General features: G+C 41.9%; 1 protein-coding gene across 1 annotated transcript; it reads right to left on the bottom strand.

The window, feature by feature from the left end:
* Positions 1 to 13,613: 13,613 nt before the first annotated feature.
* Positions 13,614 to 17,141, bottom strand: p2ry1 (purinergic receptor P2Y1). The gene is made up of 2 exons (XM_026193258.1): positions 16,767 to 17,141; positions 13,614 to 16,525 (listed from the first exon to the last, which is right to left on the bottom strand). The coding sequence occupies exon 2, from the start codon at positions 16,494 to 16,496 to the stop codon at positions 15,435 to 15,437; it is 1,062 nt and encodes a 353-aa protein (XP_026049043.1). The 5' UTR covers positions 16,497 to 16,525; positions 16,767 to 17,141; the 3' UTR covers positions 13,614 to 15,434.
* Positions 17,142 to 17,959: the final 818 nt, after the last annotated feature.

The raw sequence follows: 17,959 nt of genomic DNA on the forward strand, positions 1-17,959 counted from the left end.
CCTGTCAAAGACCAGAGGTTTATCCACAGTGTGCATTAGCAAACAACCTGCTGCAAGCTGCTGGCCTCTCAGCTTGACAAGCTCTAGCCAACAAGGGCATAGACCTACCCCATACAGATTTTAGCATCTCTGTTTGTCAAGCTGCATTAATTCAGGTTCCAGAGGCAAGAGCCAACTGCAGCCACAGGATGGGAGATATATAACGGATGGATGCAAACAGATAAGAGACTTTATGACAGAACGCTGTCTGAAATGAAAGAAGAGAGACAATTTTACTTTGATATGTTACAATGAATATTCATTTTTAGATTTCACTTCACAAGCCCTGCCTGATTCCTTGCCCTCAAGGAACACCACTGCTTTGGATGGACTGTTTCTTGACCTGACATTATGACTCCATGCAGTCTTTTCTAATCTTTACTCAAGCCAGAGTTTAAACTTTTCCACTAGACAGACTGTGTGAAATGAATATATTAGAACTGTGATCTTTTTTTTTTTTTTTTTTTGCCTGTCCCGTTTGGCTCTTTTGCCATCAGAATTATTGTCTAAAGGCAAAGAAAGATGCCCAACGGATTTACTTTACCAAATTGACCATCCCAGCCTTGCCATAATGGTCCATTTGATTCACCTCTTATTGTTTATTTTATTTTCACTTACTGAACATGGGACAGACTTGACTGGGGGAAAGAAGGAGAGAAAGAAAGAGAGAAAGAGAAACAGCTGAGAAGAGGGACGGGGAGAAGGGCAAAAAACAAAAACCAACAGAATGGGCAGAGAAAAAAAATGCATATATCAATCACCTGGATCACCTGCTGAGAAAGAAAAAAGAAAACAAGCAGAAGAGAACAAGAGTAACAGAATAAACAACATCACAATGATATATGGGAATATGACAGTAAATACTAAATATTAAACATTATTGTGCAGTACATAAGATCAACAGAACACAGTGTGCTTTGAGGTAGGAGCCAAAAAGGGTGAAGTTTGTGTGTGTGAGCACCTGTGAGCATGGACGCGCTTGTTTTTTAAAAAGGTTCCTTCATGTAATGATCTGCTAGAGGGTGTGGGGGGGCCACAGCCCCGTCCTCCAGGGCATGAAGCAGGTATGGAGGAGATCAAAACTCCAGACATCCAGAGGCCCCCAGAACACAAGAGACCAAGGAAGACCAACAGAGGGGCAGCTGCGCCACTATCCCAGAGAGAGCTGAGGAGAGTCCCAGATGAGGGCTCACTCAGCAGCCGCGGAGCAGAAGCCAGGGGGAGTTGCAGTGACGCGCCCGTGAGCTCCGCCGGCAGCCAGCTGCACCTGAGTGACCGAGCCCCAGGCCGAGAGGCCGGGGGCACCCCACCTCCGAAGTGGCCCGAGCGAGCCCCAGGCTCCAGGCCCCGATAAGCGGCCGCCAAGGAGTGAGCCGGTGTGTACCTGGACGCCCATCCCCAAACACAAAGAACCACCAACGCACTGATGTCTGAGGGAGTCCGCCACTGGCAGGGGAAGTGGTGGTGGGGGGGAGATAGGCCTCCAAACCTCTGCACCCTGGTGACATACCCCTACTCCAAGGCCCTGCATGTGTGGGTGGTTGTGGTGAAGCGGGAAGAGGGAGGCAGCTGGAGATGGGGAGGGAAGGAAGGGAGGGGCAAGTGACCCCTCCCTGGGGCCAGCTCCCCCGCTGACCCCAGTAGGCACCCCCATACTCCGCGACCCGCCAGGGAAAGGGGGCCCAGGCCCATCCAGACCGGGGCCCAGTGCAGCAGCGCCCCCCGGGCCCACAGAGCCCGGGACAGTCCACCCAACCCCACCACAGAGAAAACTGCACCCACCCCACCATCCACTCATCTTCCAGACTACATGAGACAATAGACGCCCAGGCTGAGATCTTCCTCCACCTCTCCTGTATCTCCCCCTCCTGCAGAGAGAGTTCCTGAAGAGCGGAAAGCTCCTGCAAGATGTGATAATCTCGCCCACCAGTTGAAGAGCCCCCCAGGTGGCTTGACGCACCGGCGGCACCCTGCGCCAGGGCTGGGCCCCCATGCACCCACCCGCCCACAACCCCAGCAACACACCAACCAGGACCCAAGCCCCCGAGGCCCGGCCAGGGCCCCAGCCCAGAGACGGAGCGCCCCCAGAACCTCACGCCCATCCCGGACCCACCCAGGGGCAGCCAGGCTACCAGGTCAGTAACCCACGTCCGTCAGCACAACCCTGACGGACGTAGCCCCGCTGCACGCAGACATGAGGAAACCGTCACCTGAGAGCCAACAGAGCCCCTAACCGGACATGACCGCTACCCCGGAATGAGCCCCCCAAGGAAGATGCCTCCGGGGAACCCCCCGACGCCCTAAGCCTGTCCCTACCCCCACACCAATCACAACAGTGAAGGCGGGACCAACTATGACCCCCCACCCCCACTAGGTGATGGAGCTGATCAAAGGAGCCCAGAGCAATTGATCTGATGTGGTGGCAGAGGCTGTATCAAGACTAATGTAATCTAATAGATAATTTATATATTTGTTAGAATTAAGATTATTTTTATTTTTCCAGTTCATGAGGACTGTTTTCTTGGCTATGCATAGGGCAGTGAAAACCATATGGGCTATATTCTTTTCTGAAGCGACATTATCTAAGCTGCCCAACAAACACACTAAGGGGGAAGTTGGAATGTTACATTTCAGAAACTTTGATAAGTCTTCACATATCTCACGCCAAAACTTCTGAACTGGTGGACAGAACCAAAGAGCGTGGATATAATTGTCCGGTGAATTGGTTTGGCAATGTGAGCAGTTGTTGGTAGACGTAAAGCCCATCTTGAACATCCGATGACCTGTATAGTGCACTCTATGTAATATTTTGTATTGAATTAATTGAAGACTGGGATTTCTAATTAGATGAAAGGTTTTTAAGCAAATCTGAGACCAGAAGTTTAGGTCTAAGTTAACTGATAAATCCGCTTCCCATTTTGCAATAGGAAGTGATATTGATTCATCTGTTTTAGAAAGCATTCTGTATATTTTGGATAGTAATTTGGGGGTTTTAAGAGTAAGAAATTGAACCACACTTGGTGGTGTTTGTAGTTCAACTTGACCCGGTTTAAATTTCTTTTTTACTATGGATTTAATTTGTTGATATTCTAAAAATCTTTTCTTGTTGATCTCATATTGTGTAACTAGTCCGTCAAATGAAATAAATTCTGTTCCTTCTAGTATATGTTCTAAATATTTGATTCCTTTACCACTCCAATCTGAAAAGTTTATCATATTATTGTTTTGTAATATGTCAGGGTTGTTCCAGATAGGTGTACGTTTGCATGGGATTAATGAAGACGCCGTCAATTTTAGAAACTCCCACCATGCTGTCAGAGAAGAGCTGATGTTGATGCTTTTAAAGCATTCATGTCGTTGGATGTTTGAGCTGATAAATGGTAGGTCTGAGATCTCTAGATTATTGCAGAGTGCTTGTTCTACATCTAGCCAAGGTTCATCTAAGAGGGTGTGTTTTAGCCATCCTGAGATAAACTGAAGCCTGTTGGCTAAGAAGTAGTGCTGAAAGTTAGGCAGTTCTAGTCCTCCTTTATCCTTGGTCTTTTGTAGTGTTTTTAAGCTGATACGTGGGGGTTTATTTTTCCAAAGGAATTTGGACATACATGAATCTAGAGATCTGAACCAATCTTGTGGCGGTTTAGTTGGGATCATTGAGAATAAATAATTTATTTTTGGTAAGACCATCATTTTTATAGCGGCAACCCTTCCCATGAGTGATATGGGTAGACATTTCCACCTAGCCAGATCATCTTCTACCTTCTTTAAAAGTGGGATATGGTTTAATTTAGTTAGATCTGCAAGCTTGGGAGAAACATTAATACCTAAATATTTTATATTTCCCGATTGCAGTGGTGTAGAAGAGGAATTATGGAGGGAGCAATTAATCGGTAGGACTGTAGATTTTGACCAGTTAATTGAGTAATCTGATATTCTTGCAAAAGAGTTTATCAATTCAATCACCCCAGAGATATTGGTTTGTGAATTTTGGAGAAAGAGTAACACATCATCCGCATAAAGGCTGATTTTATGTTCCACGTTCTTGCATTTTATGCCCTTAATTACTGAATTCTGTCTAATTGCTGCTCCTAGTGGTTCAATAAAAATTGCAAACAGTGAAGGGGAGAGTGGGCATCCCTGCCTGGTGCCCCTCAAGAGACAGAAGCTGGAGGATGTCTGGTCATTTGTTCTGACACAAGCTGTTGGGGAATTATATAATATTTTTAACCAGTTGATGAAAGAGGATCCAAAACCAAATTTGTGTAAAGTTGCAAATAGAAATTTCCAGTTAACTCTTTCAAATGCTTTTTCTGCATCTAAAGAGAATATTGTAGTTTCTAGGTTTTTACTGTATGAGTAGTCTATCAAATTAAGTAATCTGCATGTATTTGTTGATGAGTGCCTACATTTTATGAAACCAGTTTGGTCAGGATGAATTAAGAGGGGGGTTATTTTCTCCAGCCTCTTTGAGAGAGCTTTGCAGATTATTTTAAGGTCTACATTTATAAGGGATATTGGACGATAGCTTGAGGGATATACAGGGTCTTTGCCTGGTTTTAGCAGGAGATTAATGTTTGCAGAATTCATATTTGATGGAAGTCTGCCCTTTTCTTTAATTTCCAACAACGTTCTGTAGAAAACTGGTGCTAGAATCGACCAGAATTATTTGTAGAATTCTGCAGGAAAGCCGTCTGGACCTGGAGCCTTATTATTGTGCATACTTATCAGGGCTTCCTGGAGTTCACCTGGTGTCAGTGGTGAATCCAGTGCCATTGCTTGAGCATCCAATAATTTTGGAAGAGTTATGTTGTCCAAAAACTGATCAATTTCTTTTTATTTGTTTATTTGTGGTGAACACAATGTTTGTGGTGAACACAATGTTTTATAGAAATCCCTGAAAATGTTGTTTATTTGTATCGGTTCATATACTGTGTTCCCAGATGGATCTTGAACAGCACATATAGTTGTTTTTTCTTTATTTATTTTTAGCTGGTTTGCTAGAAATTGACCGGATTTATTACCATGTTCATAATTTTGTAAGCGTAGTCTTTGTACTAAGAATTTTGTTTTTTATTAATTATCTCATTTAATTCTAGTTTTGTTTTGCGTATTTTGTTCAATGTTTCCTGATCTTTTCAATGTTTCCTGATCTTTCCTGATCTAGAACTGTGATCTAAATGAAAGACTAAAATCAGTGGTCCCCAGCAATGACTTGATTATCTTACCCCACTCATTTATTTTATAAACCATTCATTTTATAAGCCATCAACCTACCAGGGACTGCTGATAAAGAAAATAGCCCATGAGGCTAAATCTGGCACATTTCCATAATGGATCCAAGTTCTCATGATAATTAATGGGTATTTACCCCTTAACCAATCAACGTAAAGACTTCATCTATGGGCTTATGGAGTTAAAACCAGTGCTTTTCATTAGCAATCATAACTGTGTAATCACCAAGCCTAACTGCAAAAATCATGGATATCGTGGATTCAGTAGCAACATAGAAGATTAAATTACTTTGTTAAAGGCTTGGACTCATTCAGCCTTTGAGTAAAACTAAAACCTATTTTAGTCTTTTCAGTAAAAAGATAAGTGACCATGAGCCATCATTCACAATGCCAGTACTCTGAAAGTGAAGGCACTAACTGAAAGTCAGCCTTCACTGATTTTATTATCTTCTTCTGTGTTCTTCCTGCTTTCTCATGTTGAAATTTCCTTCTGTAGAAAGGGCAACAGAAATACAAATATCCACAATAAAGCCAGAAAAAAAAGGATATATACAATCAGAAACATAGATATCATGCTGTAATCAATGTTCTATTAAGACCAGTGTCTCAAAAAGGAATAAACCAATTTTGAAGAGACAATCCCAGCTTTATTCGTTTATTCGTCTGCCTACATGTGGATATGAGGGAAAATGTCTATATTTAATATGTATCAGTACGTATATGACCTTAAACCCACTGCCTGCCTGCAAACCTCAGAGTCCAGCAGAAGTGACTCACACAGCAGCCACCCACTGCTATCCTCAGCTAGATCAATATTCATTTGATCAGCTAGTTTGTGTGTCCCGAGGCTAAAACTACATGCAGGTGCACGGCAATTTTTAGTGAGACAAAGGTTTCTGTTCAAACTAGCCTCTGAATAAATCATATCGATGATCATTCAGTCATTGCTGCAGTACCTTAGCTAAGTTTAGCAGGGAATCCAGGACAAGTAGATCACCTTACACACACACACACACACACATTAGTACAGAGAGAATCACAGACATAGGAAACAAAAGTTTGTACAGGAAACTGTGGTATGGTGCACTTTTGTCTTGACAGTCATTTTAAGCAATCGTAGTTTCACTGAAAAATGCACAACTCCTTTTTTTAATGCTTATCACTTCCACTTCATTTTCACTACATCCCCCTTTCACTTCCCTCTGTGAACCAGTGCACTGAGACACTATTTTGTTTTTGAATCTGTTTTTGTCCAGAGAGGCAACTACCCCAGACAAGACATTAACAGGACACCTGTAAAGTGTGTGTGTGTGTGTGTGTGTGTGTGTGTGTGTGTGTGTGTGTGTGTGTGTGTGTGTGAAGTATGTGCATGTCCGTGTACGTGCATGTGTGTGTGTGTGTGTTAGTTGCCATTCTTCACCTCGCCTAAACCCAGACCATTAATCATTTGAAGACATTCGATGGCCACTACACTCTCATACTGGCACCACATGAAGCCTACACAGACATCTGTGAACACAAACAAACACACACACTGAACTGCTAGGATTAATAGGGTGAGGCAGCCAAGCAGCACAGGATAATAGAATCTCAACAACAAGGCTGGAGGGAAAGAAAAAAGAGGAAAGGAGAAATAGGGGGAGGCATCTGGAGACAGAGTGACTAATCACTGTACGACATTGAGAATGGAAAGGGGAGAATATAGGCAAGTTAGAGAGGTCATGGGTGAAACGGGGAATATGAAAGCAGGTGTTGTATATAAAAACTGTACGTTTTATTGCAATTTTGTGCCTTTCTTCGATTAACGTTTGCCCCTTTAAGATGTGGGCAGGTGCTGATGCTTCAGTTTTAGAGGGCAGAATGTTTCATCAGCTGTTTTCTTGAGAGGAGAATGCACTTGAAGCTGATTGTTTCTTTCAGCTAATGGAGAATGGGTACAGAGTGCAGATGCAGAGAGTGGATGCATCTGTGCATGGGCTTGTTCATATTTGAGTGTGTGTGTGTGTGTGTGTGTGTGTGTGTGTGTGTGTGTGTGTGTGTGTGTGTGTGTGTGTGTGTGTGTGTGTGTGTGTGTGTGCGTGTGTGTGTGTGTGTACCTAGAGCTGAAAGAAAGTATGTTACAAATCAAAAGTAAAATAGGTGGTGCGAGAAGACCAAAAAAAACCATTACACACTATTTTCTGGCTGACTTATTTTCTTAATTTCTAGCTAGCTGCTGAAGCCTTATCTTCATGTGGGTTTAATGGGGAATGACAGGACCTTCCCTTAGTACATTTTACACTATAAACACACCTAAACCAATAGTGCTGTAGTAATAAAAGCACAACGCACCCAAGAGTCACCTGCTAAGCACGCAAGGAAAGACACTCCTCCCTTGGGAGACTTCATATCTGTGGTTGATCAGTAATAGGCCAAGATATGCTACACATGGTGACTGGGTACAAAAGTACTGTCAGTGTGCACGTTTCTGAGAAACAGCTACACATACCATAAGTATGTGTTAAATGAATGAGGCGCTAAATTAAAAGAACTCTGAACTCATTAAGTCGGAAGAAGCTAAATCAAAAATACAAAGGCAAAGTAAAATACCAATTAACACTATGTGTCAGGCTCAGAAGGGATCTGCAGTCGCTGCTTTTTCATGAGTGTTTTCAAAGCTGCCGTTGCTAATTAGATTCTAAAGAACTTTGCAATGTTTAAAACTATATTTATTCAAAATTTGATGAATTGTCATTGGACTTTTTTTTTGTTTTGCTTTGCTGAAGCTGAAATTTGCAGGATATAGTATTGTCCCACCTACCCTTTTGCATTTGCATCACATGGGAAATGAGAAATAATTCGTTTGGCGTAGGTGTGGAAGCTGCCTGGATTAAGGGTGCTGTTTACTCTGAATTCACCCGACTTTTTCCTTTTTCAATTCCCATCCTGTACAGCAGGAATGGAAGAAATCAAATGGACTATAACATGGAGCTGGCAGGCAAAAGACATCTGTATTTTCAGTTGAACCATCCATACATTTTTGCCGTAAGGCAACTGTGCTAACCACTGTGCTGCCCACTTGAACCTTGGTCAGGTAAAAGAAAAGTTAAGGGCTCCAGCACAAGTGGGACAAGACTTCTGTTCATTGCTCACCGCGGCAAGATGAGGGCCTGCTATTAAATCATTCAGAGTTAGGAGCAAGCACAAACAGAAAAAGTGTGTTAAAGATGTAGTTCCTCGGGCACCTGGAGAGAACATATATTAATTACACATATTAATTATTAATTAAAGGAAAAGACTGAATATAAGGATTTATTAATCCTATTATTCTCATTTCAACACACGCTCCAACTGTATACAGCTTGCAAAAAGAACAGTGTAATGGTTAACAGATTTTCTTGTCAATTTGTTTGATTCAGGCCAGAGACACAAATCCTCTTTGGGTTTGTGTCAGGAAGGGCATCTGTTGTGAAATGAAACATGCGCACAAGCCACTTGCTGTGGTGACCCTTTGTGACAAGGGAGCTGCTGAAAGTAGCCTTTTTAGGTGATGTAAGGCTTTATTTATTTATTTATTTATTTTAGGTAAAATACTGTACAGAAAAAAATAAATTAAAGTCATGACCTTAGGATATGAACTCGTGGCAAAAGCCCTGAACGTCAATGCCCTGACCCAAGCTTTAGGGTGAAATTTTAAGAGACTCCTAAGTCTTCCGCCAACTTAACAAACAAATAACCATTTGTGGTCATCTTGCAAGAGTCACCATAATATGATGGATGCTCTTAGAAGCCATGTGATGGCCAAGACATGACTCGTCAGCTTCTGAATATTTTCTACTTCTAAATAAAAACAATTCTGAATAAATTCAGGAAGCTCCTAATTTCCATTATTCACCTGCTCTGTATAGTACTGTGAATTGAGTTCACAGGAGTGTAAAACACATGAAGCAGATAAACAGGTTGTAAAACCAAAAGCCAGAGTTATTTTTAGGCTAATTTAGACTCAGAGAATTCCACATCAAGCATTTTCGACACTGTCCAAAGAAAGAAAATCCAATAAACAGGTACAACTAACAAAACTGTGGTGACAAATACAAAGGAAGTAAGACACATGGACAACTAAAAAAGGAAAAGACTGAGTATAATTACAAAGATAACTAAGTGTGGGAAAGACTCGGGTAAAATTAAGGTCAGAGAAAGGAAGGGAGGAAAGGGATATAAAATAAAACAGGAAGTACAGTGCTGGCATGTACACGAATTCAAACACACAGTCTTCATGTGATTCACACATCAGGAAACACAGAAGATAAAGAGATAGGGAAACATCAGAAAAGAACCAGAAACAAATTATGGAGCACAGCAAAGTAAAGGGTGTAAATTAGAGCATATCAATGACTTGCTCTAAAATCCAGTTTTTCCATACACAGAAGCTTTTTTCCATTTCTGCTAATACACACACTAGCCCACTGTAAATATGGAAGTGTGAATGTAATCTGCTGGAACATAAACTTTGATTTTGAGAGATTTATCATCCATCCTTCAGCAGGGCAATGAGCAGACTGATAGGCTGCCAGCTAATAAAAGCATTAGACTCTCAGTAGAGTGCATAGCTTCCTTTATTACAGCAAGCCGTAGCTGTAGCTAAGTTAGCTGTAACTCTTAATTTTATTCCTTTTTTTTCTTTTACATGTGAATGTTCAGTGATTCCATTAAAAGTAGCTATTGCTGAAGGCTTTGCTATCTTTTTCACGTTATAAAAAGCTCTTGGCTTTCTATAATTCATAGTAATTTCAGGGTGTATTTGGGAAAACACATCCTATCTTTCAAGAAAAGGGCACCAGACATTAAACAACAGACAAATGCTGTGAATGGAAGACCAGAGCAGCAGAACATGCACGAGCCTCTTCGGTTATTAATCTAATATGTTATTAAGCAAGCCTTTGTTTCTTCTGTTTGTAGCCCTCCCCTGCCTCATCCTTAAGTAATATCCTGTATGTATACTGTTATATGGAGTTAATAAAGTGCCTTCAGGTACCCTTTTCTATCTTGTGTTTCTTGCCTGTTTTTCTCCTTATGTTTTTATGTCTCCACAACACATTTTGTATCTCCTCAGTTCTCACCTTCTTGTTCTAACACCTTACCTTATCTTTTCTCGTCCCTATATTCCCAAGCAGTAGAAGCCCTTTAATTTAACCTCAGTTCATTTTGCAAGGATACTTCCTATCTCATAACTCTTATCAGACAGTCCAGCCTTTCTCTGCACTGTCTGACAGCGCTATCATCACCCAGCGCTACTAGGCCCTCAGCAAAACTGCATCTTTTGATATCGGTTAAAAGGGAGCTGACTTTCCTTCTTAGGGTTTCTCTTATTTGGGGATAAACTGCTTGATGGGCAAATTTTTACCCCACTGTACAGAATCAAAGGCGCGGGTTTGTGGATGTTAGCCAGTGAGACAATCGTTCAAGCTGAATGATGACGATGCCAAGAAGCGGCAGAAAATCAACAAGAAGCGAGACAAGAGTGGCTGCAGAGATATTGATCATAAACCTTATGACAGCAAAAATATGACAGCCCTTCCTCTGCCTCACACACCCCCTCACACACTTGCTGCTCCAGCCTGATCTAATTTTTCCACATCTTATATGCAATAACACACTTCTATGAATGGTACTGGCTGCAGTCCAAGCCATACGCATTTGTGGTAAGTGTTTAGAAAAACACTGAGCTACCACAGAGTATAAAATTCTGAAAGTCCCCATTCATTGCTGTGCATATTCCATATGCTTATTCCAATATGCTCACTTCAGCTGCATTTCTCCACCTATTCCAGGAGGAGATAGGCTGAGATCTGACAGGGAGAGAGAAAGAGAGAAGGACAGCACCCAGCAGCTGGAAACACAACACTATGTCACGTAACAATCATATTATGCGATAATTACTGGTGCATTCTTATCTAAGCGGCAGTTTAATCTTTCAGCCATGTATGGAGGAGCAAATTTTTCCAATATTTTATGCACTGTTGGCTGGTTTAATTTGCTGGCTAATTTTACATACTCCATATCAGTCTGTAATTTTAGCATCCAAAAGATAGCTGTGGACTTTTGGTACTTAATGTAGTTGGTTTATTTCACTGTTTACAAATGCTTATAATATGTGGACTGTAACACAGCTTATTTCTCTAGCTGACTTTCCCAGGTAAAAAAAACAACAAAAAACAACAACAAAAAAACATGGATCCATGATGCAAACCTCCTGTTCTGCCGCATCCCAAACGCGCTCTATTGGACCAAGAATTTTCAGATGATTTGAGCTTCGTGACATAGTGTGTTATCATTCTGGAAGCAGCCATTAGAAGATGGGTACATTGTGATGAGAAAGGAATAGTCATAGTCAGCCACAACACTCAAGTAAGCTTTGGGGCGAGGTGAATGATGATAAACTCGTACTGAGGGGTCCAAAGAGAGCTAACAAAATATCCCTCACACTATTACACCCACTCCAGCAGCTGAACCACTGATACAAAGCAGGATGGATCCATGCTTTCATATTGTTTGTGCCACATTGTCACTTTACCATTTAACGGTGCAGTACCAGGCAATGTTTTTCCCAACCTTCTGTTGACTAATTTTAGTGATCTTGTGTAAATTGTAGCTTCAATTTCATGTTGTTTCGAGGGATTCTTCTTCATTGTACCAAGTGCTTACTTGCCTTCCTTATCAGCACAAAACAGTCAGGCCATTGTCTTCTGACCTCTGACATCAACAAGACCTTTTCACCCAGAGAACGGGATATTTTCAGATCATTCTGTGGAAATCATGGCACTATCACTCTGCCTGACGTACAAGTAAACACTTATACCTGTAATACTTCTAATCTTTTTTCAACAGTAGCAAAGCAAGTTCAGGTTGATACCCGACCTCCAAAGTGTCATCTTAGTTGGGATATCATAAATACACACACGCATTGGCAAAAGGCATGCTGGTTTGCATTTGGGCATGCAACAACAGCTTCAGTCCTTTCACAGGTATGCTGATTGCCAATGAGGTGTGAACTTTCCCTACCTGTCCAGCAGTGTTTTGTCTGGTGTTAGAGTGAGGGTTCTTCTTTCTCAAGCACGCTGCTGGCTCATATGGGTGTGGTTAATGGGAAATTTTCCATGAATTGTTTTCTTTTCTTTTTGTTTGTTTGAAGTCTAGGATAATATCCAAAATGTGTCAACGCAGTCTGACTTTACCAAATAAGTGCAATAAATTTTACCACTGTTCTGCTGTGTGGTAGGTCGATGACTGATAGGAGCAAGTAAACACATGTTAATATCAAAGCACATCAGTATCAGCACTGCAGCGCTGTAACCAAGAGTCACATAACGAAATGTTTTTATAACATATTTACTTGGCTGCAGGAGCAGGAAAACGCATAACTGGTTGCGTGACTTTTCTTGCAAACTGCTCCATGTTCTGCACAAACAAACAGTTTCATGCTTGTAAAAAGCACTTGAAGCTTTCCAGAGCACTTAAATCGTCCCAGAAGTGCAGTGTTTTCTATAAGGTTTTGTGCACGTGTCTTGTAATATGTTACTATTCAATATCATGAGGCTTTTTTAGAGTTCACTGATAATACAGAAAAAATTGGAAACTTATGTAAACAGAAGTTCATATTGCCTTGTGGTTATTACAGCACTGTCGCATGACGTGAATGCAGCCACTACAATTTGTAACCTAACCACAGCCTTCTCCTGATTGTTTGTATCACAGGACCACACACTGACATTTTGATTGCATTTGTTGTTTTGCGGTTAGGGATAGTTTTTGGCTAAAGCGGACAGTGCCCCCTGTGATGGATATGGATCCTGTGCCAGGTCCCACTGTAAATCTGTGGAACAAAGTTGTGTGTTTTTGTTTGGCTGTCTTGACTGTGATTACTCTGTGGGCCCTGTACCACCAACAGGGTTCTCTAGAAAAACAAACACAAATTTTCTTTCTCCGCAACTCCCATTACTCTTTACACTTGATTCTTCCTTCTGTTGTCCTCCGTCTTCCCAACAATTATTCAACTAACATTCTGCCTCAGGGTAGTAAAGTAAAGAAAAGGTTATTTTTTTTCTGATTCTAAATTCAGAAACAAGAGAGGAGGATGTTGGAGAAAAAAGGTGAAAGGTGGCTAAGATGGGAGGGAAGAAGCACTGGCAAGCATCCCAACTGTTTGCAAGTCAAGATTTGACGCCCATGCGCAAAAGCACTGATGTTGGCAAGATATCCTGCTTTGGCTGAATTTAACCTTCCTTCCATGTGCATGCAAACAGTAGCTGCTTTTGAAAATTAAAACACCACTACCTAACAAACCAAAATAAAGGCAACAACAGCCACTCACTGGAATAAGGTCTTCATTGCCTTCAGGCTGTCTCATACAGACACACGCACAAACAGCGAATACATACACACACACATTTGCAAAGGCCAGATATGCAGTTTGCACCTCAAAGCCAGGAAATCAAAAGCCGTTTGTATTCACGGGCGCTGTGTGGAGGAAGAGGGTTGGTTGCTTTCCTGTGCCCGCAACACTGCACCGCCGCCGGGTCCTGGCGACAGCTTCACACCCCTGTCTGCTTCAATGGGTCTGTGGCATTGTGACGGACACAAAGGAAGTCTTAGGATAAGCCAGGAGGAAAAGGTGCCACTCTTTATTCCTGACTCGTCCCCTCATTTCCTCCTAGCTGTGCTAAAAGAGAAAGTCAAGAGCAGTGATGAAAACAAGGGGGAGCAGCGAGAACAGAGCTCTGCACGAATGTCTCCAAAACAAGTGGCGTTTGTTCTCTCACACCTCTGCGAACATTTAAGCGAGGGTGCATGCAGCTGGTACAAACATGGTGAAATTATACAAGTGCTTATAAATTGTCGACTGTAAATACAAAGATGTACTGACACAGATATGTGTGGCCCCGTATCTCCTGTATAACTAATTTACTTCCTTCCTTGACACTTATAAATGACCACATTACAGATTTACAAAGGAAGTACAGACAGCAAACATTTACACAGACCAGGGTAAAATATATACCGATAATTTCTCCAGAATGTTTACAACAGATACACAACAGAAGTGATTATCTGCCAAAACTCGGACACAGTGCACCAGTTACTTTGAGGTATCTCATACAAAAAAATCTTCAATATGCGGATTGAGTCACGAAGCAGGTTATAAAGTATGTGCGTTTATGCGTTTAGATCATTTAAAAGCTGATAGTCTTTATTTTGTAATATACACTCGAGTACTCAGAACCTGTTCTGGTGATTCAGTCTGATGATACTGATAATGGATTTTGATAGTAGGCTCATGTATGAAGATCTGCACTAAAGATAGCGACAGTTAAAAACACAAAACTAATCTGGAACATCACAATATTCTGCATAGTCCACCTAAGAGAAACAAAGATATTATTTTTAGTATCATATACACAAAATACTGTCATTATTTTAGTAGGTAAAAGGAGTGAAAGCTTGCGGTAACAGAGCCGTTGGAGACCTTCACCTCGGAGCTGTCAGAATGAAAAAGTAGTTGACCACATTTCACACCCCTTCAGTAATGGATGTAGAAAGAAAGGAGGAGGGATAGATAGCCCTCTAAAGGGAGAGGTCCCAATTTTAGTGCATTACAATGTCTGTATGGCACATCCATGCAGCAATCTCAGGTTCAGTGCATTTAGTTTTTTCCTCTAAAGGAAAAAAAACATCATCCCATGTCCACTTCCTTAGGCACAAGCTCTTAGGTGTTCAATAGCTATTGATTATTAAACATCAGCTTGTGAATAGAAAATGTGCTTCTAAGTCCTATTTTTACTGAACAAATAAATGAACAGGTTTTTAGTGCCTGTAGGAAAACCTATTTCCCCGAGCCTGGTTCATCACAATGATTACTAATGATAAGAAAGAAGAGTGATTGCTCTACCATTTAAAGTACAATACAAGTACAGGACGATACAGTACAGTAGCTTATCAATATCAACAGGCTGCAAGCAAGCGATATTTATCACAGGGTTAAAATGACTATTTATCCTAGTTTTATAAACTGTTGTCCAATGAATTCTACATACAGTGTTCAGGCCACACACACTGCATTTATTTCTGCCAAGTCCAAAATGTTTTCTAAAGCTAAAAGAGATCCACAACCTGGTACACACAGGTATCTCGTTACAGCCTCCGGCCCCCATTCTCCACATACTCAGTTAGGCTGTTAAGCGCTGCTTCATCACTCTTTGATTGAAGGACATTCTCTCCTTTCCTCGAAGTCTTTTTAGTGGCCCGTGACAGCTTCCTCCTGAAGGTGTCTCCAGCCAGGAAGTACAGAATAGGATCCACACAGCTATTGAGGCTGGCCAGACCCCGCGTCACCTGATAGGTGGCATAGACGCGGTTATTAAACTCACACATGTCAGGGGTTTGGAAGTACAGCCTGGCCCTCATGTTGAGGTTCTTCATCACATGGAAAGGCAGGTAGGAGACGGCAAAGACTGCAAGCACTATGATAACTAGGTGAATGGATTTCTGCCGCAGAGGCGCATTGTTCATCTCATTGCAGATTAATGCTTTGACAATCATGCCATAGCAGCAAAAAATGACAATAAATGGGATGCAGAACCCAAACACCGTCAAAGTCATACTGTAGATGAAATACCCCGGCAACTCGTCCACTGTGGTGGTGTCGTAACAAGTGGTTGCGTTACGCTTTAAGCCAGTCCGGGAATAGTAAAGGATGGGGGACATGCTGATAACAACCAAAACCCACACCAGTGCACTGGTAATAACTGCATTTTTCTTCTTCAGTCGACCCAGAGACTTGAGCGGGTGCACCACCCCAGTGTACCTGTGAACACTGATGCAGGTCAGAAACAGAATACTCCCATAAAGATTCACATGGAATATAAAGCGCTGCAGTCGGCACAGAACGTCCCCGAATATCCAGTCTGTTTTGTTGAAGTAGTAGAAGATGAGGAAAGGCAGTGAGAGGACGTAGCAAAAGTCAGCTAATGCCAGGTTGAACATGTAGACAGAGATGCTGCTCCAGGGTCTCATATGGCAAACAAACATCCAAATGGCCAAGCTGTTGCCCACCAGTCCAGTAATGAAAACTAGGATGTAAACAGTGGGCAGGTAATAGAACTGGAAACCTGTCTTGGTGAGGGAACATCCTCTTGTGTGGTTATGAAGCTCTGTCACATTCATTAGAGAGGTCAAGTTCAAGTCTGTGGTCATGGTGTCAGGGGCAGTGGAACGTCCTTTCACTGCATGAAAGCAAAAGACACATGAGTAAATATTTAGTATCAGTTGAACTAATCTGTTTTTCACACGCTATAGGCTGGCTGCTTTGTTTAAAGATGACCTACGCCTGAATTCAAAAAGCAGTTGTGCGCACACTTGGCATTCAATCGCTTAATTTAGCAGAATTCCTACAGTCCGACAACCACTTGTGACTGAACACACACGGAGCGAGCGGGGGAGTGACAGGCACATTACGGCACTCACCGTTGAGGCTGAGTTGTATTCCACATTCCTGAAGCCTTCACAGTTGGACAGATTTCAGTCAACACGCTGACGGGGCGTCACGAGCTGTCAGGTATTCCTTCCGTCTCCTTCCAGTAATGGAAATTGATTAAAAGTTGCGATTTCCTTCGGGCTGGCGCTGATACACTTTAAGGGAGTGGAAAATCTGCTGTCTGTTCGTCACGCGGGACGACGATTTCCCACAACAGCGGCAGTGGGACGCAACTGAGACAGCTGCAGGCTCTGGCATGAAGAGCAGAAAACAGGATCCGTAAAGAGAAAGGAGGCTCTTTACGCGCGAGAGGGGAGGTGCGCACACACAAAACCACCGCACGGTTCCCAAACGCATTTTCTGCTGCTCCCGCCTCCTCCTTAATCAGAAAGGCGTGCGACAATTCATTCTAAAGAAACATGCCTATAAATAATCGCCTTTGTTCACCTTTGTTAACAATTGATTGTTATGCTAGTTAAACTCACTTGCTTACAGTTGGAGTCCGTTTCAGTTGACGTCCCTGCTGTTAAAATATAACCTACGCAGATCTTAGATTTTATTTAGCTGTAGATTCGTCTAAGTCTAGACTCACAAAGCAAAAAGTTCCCTAAATAACAACACTGTTTTTCAATTTGACATCTAGTGGGAAATGTTAACTATAAGAAGATAAATCAAGGTGATTATCTATTCAAAATATTCCGAAAGTTATTATTGCTCGGCGGTAATCGAAGAAAAACAAATACTATTTAAGTGGGAAGTGGGCAGATTCCTCATTTACTATAGTGATTTGTCATATTTATGGGTTTGTCTTTGCAGCTCTTATTTTGCACGTTCCTGCACCATTACTGTCAAAGCTTAGACAAAATAAAGGCACTAAAAAATCTAATGTGTTTCGTATACATGGAGATCGATGATCAGTTCGTGTCTCCTGAAAAGCTGAGACAGACAGCTGGATGTGTGCAACATTGCCAAGGACAAACCAGACACTGGCAGAGACATGGAGAGGCTGGTGGAGAATAGTGAAGGCTGTGCAATGACGGAGCCAAAGGTTAAGTTAATTTAGCTGCGATGCCAAACATCTTAAAAATGGTGGAAAATGCAGCGAGCCAAGATTCAAACAATAATCTAATGGATGGTATTAATAAGACAGACAATAAATGGCCACCATTAACTTGGACGAAGA

The sequence above is a fragment of the Astatotilapia calliptera genome, chromosome 14, assembly GCF_900246225.1.
Source record: "Astatotilapia calliptera chromosome 14, fAstCal1.2, whole genome shotgun sequence".
NCBI classification, from domain to species: Eukaryota; Metazoa; Chordata; class Actinopteri; order Cichliformes; family Cichlidae; genus Astatotilapia; species Astatotilapia calliptera.

Bases quoted from the DNA above. Each gene is read 5' to 3' on its own strand.
- p2ry1 (XM_026193258.1), bottom strand. From the start codon at position 16,496: ATGACCACAGACTTGAACTTGACCTCTCTAATGAATGTGACAGAGCTT.